We start from the raw sequence: 7,742 nt of genomic DNA, 5'->3' as shown, positions 1-7,742 counted from the left end.
ATAGATATACAAATCTTGCAGATCCGTACATTAGTTTTTGTAATTTAGTCTGAAAGATGTATATGACATAGTTAAAAACTCTGTTGAGGTGACATACATGATACATAACTTGTCATTGGTTATAGTTTTTTTGTATTACTCATTCAAAAAAGTTGTTTCTCAAAATGCATCGTGTGGTTTTGGTTTCCGTCGTTAGGTAAAATGGAACTTTATTTGCGTCCCTAATAACTTACACCATTTGTATATATTATTATTATGGTGTTGATAATAGAGTGATATTTTTTACCCTTAAGTTTCGTTAGTATATATTTCAGTTTAACTGTTGAGATTTGGTTTCTTTTTTAAAAACTTAATTTATTAATTTTATGGATAAATTCTATATCGTTTAATCAATAGTCGTTTTTGTTAATTTTCTGATTTAGTTTTTAATATATATTTTCCATTTTTATGTTCTTTCCAAATAATCGTTAGGTCTACATATATGTATCCCGCATTTATACCTCATTGGAATATTTAGCCGCGTAATCTTTTGTTATGGGTTCTACAATGATACCTTTTACATCTGATTCATGTGATGGTGGTTATTTTCGTATTGCGTCTCTTAACCCTAACATGGGTGAGTGGTCTGTCTCGGTGAAGATTTTGAATTGTTGGTCTGTTTCGCGTGGCACGGGTAGAGAGCTCAATATGATTTTGGGTGACGAGCATGTTAGTTTTTTGATAACTTACCTGCTATACATGTTTTCGATATTAAATTGAATTGGTTTTGTCTTTGACGTTTTATTTGCAGTTCACACAAATCCAAGCCGTTGTTCGTGATGAATTAATTGATAATTATCTTTCAAGATTGATAATCGATGAGTGGGTGAGCATTAAAAATTTTGATGTATCACGGGTTAACAGCATATTGAGACCAGTACCGCATAGATTCAAGATTGTGTTTCGTTCGGACACTTTAGTGCAAAGTATTAATATGTGCTCCAGTAGAACCTATTTCAATCTAACTGAGTTTGTGAGTATATTGAGTGGTATTGTTAATCCGAATATTTGCGTTGGTAAGCCTAATTTATAAATTTATTTGTGCTTTTGGAGTTTATTTGCGGTTCATGTTCTGACTGTATTATTCATGTGTGTGTTTCATAGATGTTGTTGGCAAAATTGTCAACGTGAGAGAGTTGGTTTTTGTTCCTTCCGTGGAACATTCTCAAGGAGGATATTTTGAGCTGTACTTTGGTTTACGTGATACTGAGTAAGTCACTATTCTTTTAAAGATTTAAACCAGAATATAATGTCTTATATGACTTCTTCAAATCTTAAAATTAGGTGTATCCATCTAGAGTGTCGTTTAACGGGTGACCTTGCAGTCGAGTTCTATGACTTATGGAAGCATCGTTCACGTAACACAGTGATATGTATTATCAAGTTTGTGAAATTAGAACTATCACAGGAACATAGGTGGAGATGTACCAATGTTACCGGAAGTACGAGGATTATGTTGAATCCGGATCTCAGTATTACCGACGAGATGCTTTGTTGGTAAGTATTTTTTTTTTCCGTTTACAATCAAAACTCTAAAGTTGGCGACTGGACATTCACTGTTTATGGTGTTCTTAATCGGATGTCAGGAATCCTGAAAATGACCAAGTACCAATCATCACACGGAAGGAGAATGCCATGGAGTGATGATGTTCGTTGATTTCTTATTTTGTTGGTGAATGATTTTAAAAGATGATTTATTATTATTTTTTAGCATTTATAATATTATTGAATTTTTTAAATTTCATCATTTTCCATAATTTTACCACACTAAATCCTAAACAATTTACCATTTTTTTCTTACACTACCAAGTAACACCTAAACAATCCCTTATTTCACATGATTTTACCATTTATACAACATTCTTCCCGCGCATGCGCGCGGGCAATCACCTAGTTAAGAAATATAACAAAATCCTCTGAAGCTCTCTCGTTACAAATTTACGGTCCGTTCGGGTATCCGCTCGGTTTCGGTTCTAGATTTTAGTATCTATTTTGGTATTTTGAAATTTTGGTTTGATTTTGGTTCCGGTTCTTTCATTTTGAAAATTTAGTATTCGTTCAGATAAACAGATGCTAGTAGGGACATTTCTTCAAATCTTTTTTTTCCGGTTTAGTTGTAACATTTCTTGGATATAATAGAAGCTTGACACTGCATAACAATTTATTGATCTTTACATGGCAGGCTCTGTAAAAAAAATGTTACCATGTTTGACATTTTTGAGTAGAGAGCCAATGTTTGTTGGCATCAAAGTTCATCTTTTTTGTAACTCTTATTTAGAGTTGAAGCTTTCAATTCAAGAAGATATCTTGTGGCCATGGAAGCATGAAGGGAAGCACCATAAGGTAGTAGTTCTTCGTTAACTTCAAAATACGGCGAGTGAGGATTCGCCATTGGTGAATGAGCTTTGTTTTGCATTCCAACGAAGCTAAAGTGTCCCGGGATTGCTTGTTGGTAGAAAGAGAAGTCCTCTGATCCCATTAATGGTTGCATCTCGACGTAATTCTCGATCCCTAACATATCGCCGGAAACGTTCTTGAAAAACTGGTGTAAGTCTTTGTCATTTACAGTTGGTGGGAAAAAAGGTTTCTCCTCTTCAATGAAATCCACTGTTGCATTACACATATTCACGCTCGCTTGCCTTGTGATAACCTGAAACATTGGACTCGCAAGTGAGTTAAAATGGTGCGGTCTCGAGAGGAAGACAAAAGTTTACACATCAGAGGGTAAAGTTACTGACCTGCTCAATTCTTTTCTTGAGTTGCATAAAGCTTTTAGTTGAAAAGGCTCGGAATGTACCACCGATAGTAACAGAGTCTGGAATCACATTGAAAGCACCACCGCCTTCAAATTTAGCAACTGTAACAACCTGTAAGCATTCACACATAGATCAAATCAATCCACATGATATATAGAGACATTTTCAAGAGCCAAAGATTATATTTCTACCTGTGAGTCTAAAGGATCTGCCTCTCGTGAAACGAGGTGTTGTAAGCTAACAATAACATTCGAAGCTGCCAATATGGGATCTATGGAGTGCTGAGGAAGAGCTGCGTGACCTCCTTTCCCGCTTATCTTAGCTTTGAAAAACCCGCTACCAGCCAACATTGGACCCTCTCTTGAGCTCACTTGACCTAATGCCAATTGATTTGTGACATGTAATCCAAAGATTGCACTCACATTCTCCAATACTCCAGCCTCCACGATTTTCTTTGCACCTCCTCCTCCTTCCTCAGCTGGTTGGAAAACCAGAATCACTGTACCCTGATGAATAAAATGTCCAAGAAGGTTTAAGAATCCAAACAACATGATGATTCGGACATACTCAAATTTAAAATTAGGAAAATCCAGTAACAAAACTAAACCTGTAGCTCTTCTTCATGTTCTTTGAGCAACTTTGCAGCACCGAGGAGCATCGTAGTGTGAGCGTCATGTCCACAAGCGTGCATCTTCCCTGGAACCTTACTCTTGTGTTCCCATTCCACCATTTCCTACACAATCCAACATTATCTGTCCAATAAGAATCCCCCAAAACAAAGCAACACTTCTCATAATTCCACCAAGACACTGCAAATCTCATAAGAAATCAGATCCACAGAGAACTAAACTCAACAAATCTTCAACTACTCTATAGATACATATAACCAAAATCGAAAACACAAAACTTCAAGTATCAAACACAATCACTGTTCCATGAGAAGCTGAGACAACAAGTCAATTCCAAATTTTGAGAGCAATACCTGAATAGGAAGTGCATCCATATCAGCCCTCAAAGCAACAAAAGGAGCTTGACCAGTTCCAACATATCCAACAACACCAGTAACAGCAACTGGGTACTTAAAAGACACACCCATCTTCTCCAATTCTGCTCTAACAAGCTTAGATGTCTCTACTTCCTCGTAACCTAACTCTGGATTCTCATGGATTCTCCTTCTGATTCTAACCATCCAATCGAAAAAATCATTGCTTTTAGCCAAAGTAAGAAACTTTGATGGGATTTGAGATAACCCATTAGAGGAACATGAAATCAGACTCGGATTAAGCAAGTGAAGGATCAAAACAAAAGAAACCCATTTGAAGAAACTCATGGCTTATATCGGATTCGATTGATTGATACTTGAATCAATCGAATCGTTGTAGAGAAAAGGAAGAGATCGAAGAAGAAGAAGAAGAGAGGTGTGCGTGATGATGAAGCAGGGAAACAGGAAGCAAAAAAGTGGTATTTAAATCCAAGTAGCCAAAGCCTCAAGCCAAACACAACTTTAACTCTATTTTTCTCATAAAATCTTCATTTTTATATATATATATATATATATATATATATATATATATATATATATTTATGATTTTCCTCGAATCTCAAAATTATTTATAAGAAAACATTCGTTTGATTAATGATTAATTTGATAAAAAAAAAAAAATTGTTGAAAAGAGTGATGGGATCTTCTTTGGATTAAACTTTTTTTGATAACCCAGTGTCCAGACCACACAGTGATCCGACTAGCCCACTGGGCCTAAGCCCGCGTGCCTGAGATTTTTAAGCCTCCACTTAAGGGCCCTCCGGAACTGGTGGTCTGGGACGCTGCGCCCCGTAGATAAATTGCGCAGTGGCCGAGACTCGAAGCCGGGTGGCGGGTGTCTCAGCCGAGGTTCCTTTACCACCAGGAGACAAGCACCCGGTTAATTGGATTAAACTTAAAATGTGAATAAGTCAAACAAGCCACCATTACTTTCCTACATGTGTCTCTTGTTGGAGTTTCTGCATTTGGAAATTTATGTGGTAATTATAACGTCAAAGAAATTATTATCTCACTATTTTAAACAAGTAGCCAAACTGAAGTAAAAACAACAAAAAAACAAGTAGCCAAACTCAAATGATATAAACCCTAAGAATTATTATTTATTTATAAACATTATAAGAAAAAACAAACATAAATAAATAAACTTTGTTGTTTTTGATAAAGTGCATTTCACTATCGTGTACTGATTTTCAAAATCTTTTTTCTTTTGGATTGGAGGAATTATTTTCGTTTTCGTATTCATTTTAAGTTCTTCTTGCAACACGTGAAAAAGAAAAGTAAAAAATTGAATGGTTCTAACTTTATTGTTGGACGGTCCATTTTGCTGTTGGTAATGAAGCTATAAAGCACGTGGAGAACGTGGTTAATGAATTCTTAGTCCTTTTTTATATATGATTTTTTGATAAAAGGTTGATTTTTCTGTTCTTCCGATATTTAAACAATATATTGCAAGATATTATTATTATTATTATTTTTTTTTGACAGCGCAAGATATTATTTACTATCTAGGGGGAATTATTATTTGAGGTCTAATTCGATCCAAAATTTAAGATATCCACAGTGGCCGAATCCAAATAGTAAAATCACAGATCCGTCAAAACAAAATCTAGATCCGAATATCCGAATCCAGATCGGAGATAAATAAATATAACCAAAATCTACACATATATTATATGTTTTTATATAAAATTTCATTCCTCATCCCAAATTTCCATATATGACCATATGGTTATGCATAAAATGCATTACGACCAATTGATGGAGATGGCATGAAGCCAATATCTGCTTATCTGGAACTTGGAGAACTCTCTTTTCTAGTAACAACAAGTCTTGAACAATCAAAACAAGACTTACAATCAACTGAATTGGAACGAAAACAGATATTTACATTTTCATAGGAGACAATATTTCCCGTTTGAAAATAGAACGGAATTAGAAATTCTCAAAAAAAAACTATTTTGAACAAAATTATATCTATAAATTTAAAATTTCCATATTATTCCATGATATCTATTGTAAAATAGAAAAAAAAACTATTACATTTAAAAAAATTAAAGTGACTTCTTTTTTTTGGTTTGAAAATTAAAGTGACTTCTTAAGTCTCATTAAAGTTTAGTGATATTTGTATTTACAAAAAGAAGGAGCAATTATACTATTTTTTAAGTTTCTTGCATACGTAAAAACAAGGGAGAATAACTAGAATGACCCTTATATGGGGATTAATAACTAGAATGACTCATATCTTTTAATAATAACTAGAGTGTTTTCGTTTTTTTTAATCCCCAAAATACCCCTATAAAGCTTTATAGAGAAAATCATAATAACAGAAATGCCATTAATAAAAAAATGCCAGCGAGACAAAAGTTACCGTTATTTACAGAAAAAACCTGTTATTATTTACAGTTCTGCCACTGATCTATGCGAATTCAAATAAATCTGTAGAAAAAAATCTGCCACCGATTTATAAAATCTGCCACCGATTTATAAAATCTTCCACTGATTTCATAAATCTGTCACCGATTTATAAATCTGCCACCGATTTAATTATATCGTTATCGCTGCTTTGTTTTCTTGCCGATTTGTTTTTGAACCACAAATTTGTTCTACAGATTTATTTCCGCGACAGATTTAATCTACAGATTTGTTCATAGGTTACTACCGATTTATAGGCTGTTACTGATTTTATGTCTACCACAGACTTATCTTACAGATTTGTTTGAGGACACCGCAGATTTCCTTTGTCTCGCAGATTTATTTCTGCAGATTTGTTTTTCTTACAGACTTATTCTCAATCTCGTTGCAGCAGACTTATTTATAGTTACTACCGATTTATGATAAGTCTGTAAGTTATTGCAGATTTGATTGACCAAAAGATAATAACTAGATTGACTCTTAGTCATCACAGATTTTCTTTCTTTGATTGCAGATATATTTTGAGTCACAGATTTATTTTTCATCATAACAGATATATTTGAATAAATGGCCACAGACTTAATCATGACTAAACTAACTTTTTAGTAGTCACAGACTTATACCTTACAGATTTGTTGCCACCCTTTACTTGCAGATTTATGTTTGCATACTTATTTGAAGACGTCGCAGATTTGTTTGATAGGTAAAATAATTATTTTCAAACACTTAACTAATATTTAAGGTAGCTAAAACATACAAACAAACAAATAATTAACCGTTTTAATCACAATCCCACCGTTGCATTCTTAGACAGTAGCACCATAAAGTGCTCCACCAAAGTTCATCCCGATCAGATTACTATTGAAACCCCAAACGTTGCGTTCAACAAGCTATTTCGAACTATTTTCTAGTTCAGACTTGCACATATTTAAACACATTTCTAAAAGTTACTTGGCCAGAAAGTAATGTTCATTAGTTTTTGTATTTAATTCCGATTAAAGCTCTATCAGTTGTTAGGGACTCCTGGTTTGCTAATTCTCAGTTACATACCTTTTTCTTGCCCAGCTGCCATTTCCTTTAGCTCCGGTGATCCTCAAAAACCCTTACATGAAATGCCTTTATTATTCATTTTTTTTTTCTATTTTGATCTTGTTCTTTCTTGTAGCTACCCTTCAATCTCCTTCTCTAGTGGCTTTAGATATGTTCCAGAATGGTGGTGAACTACGACTCTACTTAAGGTTCATGTAGATAACGACAATTAGCGAACAACCGGATCTGGTGTTAGTCACTATTGTCGTCTTAGTATTGCTCAAGTTGGTAAGTTTTGCTTTTGTTTGTGTTTTAGTTTCTACGAAACTGATTAATGAAACTGGTTTAAGAATCGTATGGAGTGTGTTTAAGAAATACATATTTGTAACAAATACAAATATTACATGTAATAGTAGTAGAAGCAACAAAAAGGCGGATTCAATGTAAACTTAAACAAAATAGTA

General features: G+C 34.1%; 1 protein-coding gene across 1 annotated transcript; it reads right to left on the bottom strand.

Annotated features, from left to right (window-relative positions):
* Positions 1-2,148: 2,148 nt before the first annotated feature.
* On the bottom strand, positions 2,149-4,277 carry LOC9327722 (IAA-amino acid hydrolase ILR1-like 4). The gene is made up of 5 exons (XM_002891614.2): positions 3,778-4,277; positions 3,403-3,528; positions 2,987-3,301; positions 2,778-2,906; positions 2,149-2,689 (listed from the first exon to the last, which is right to left on the bottom strand). Exons 1-5 carry the CDS (start codon positions 4,123-4,125, stop codon positions 2,285-2,287), a joined length of 1,323 nt encoding a protein of 440 aa, XP_002891660.1. The 5' UTR covers positions 4,126-4,277; the 3' UTR covers positions 2,149-2,284.
* Positions 4,278-7,742: the final 3,465 nt, after the last annotated feature.

Source organism: Arabidopsis lyrata (assembly GCF_000004255.2).
Source record: "Arabidopsis lyrata subsp. lyrata unplaced genomic scaffold ARALYscaffold_1, whole genome shotgun sequence".
NCBI lineage: Eukaryota > Viridiplantae > Streptophyta > Magnoliopsida > Brassicales > Brassicaceae > Arabidopsis > Arabidopsis lyrata.
Note: the sequence above shows the minus strand (reverse complement) of the source record. Positions and strands in the feature narration are given on the sequence as shown.

What these genes read in the sequence shown, in the direction of transcription:
- LOC9327722 (XM_002891614.2), bottom strand. Translation starts at nt 4,125, where the DNA reads ATGAGTTTCTTCAAATGGGTTTCTTTTGTTTTGATCCTTCACTTGCTT. An exon ending in TGGATGCACTTCCTATTCAG is followed by an intron (nt 3,529 to 3,777) that starts GTATTGCTCTCA and finishes TGGATTGTGTAG; the next exon opens with GAAATGGTGGAATGGGAACA. An exon ending in TCAAGAAAAGAATTGAGCAG is followed by an intron (nt 2,690 to 2,777) that starts GTCAGTAACTTT and finishes CCAATGTTTCAG; the next exon opens with GTTATCACAAGGCAAGCGAG.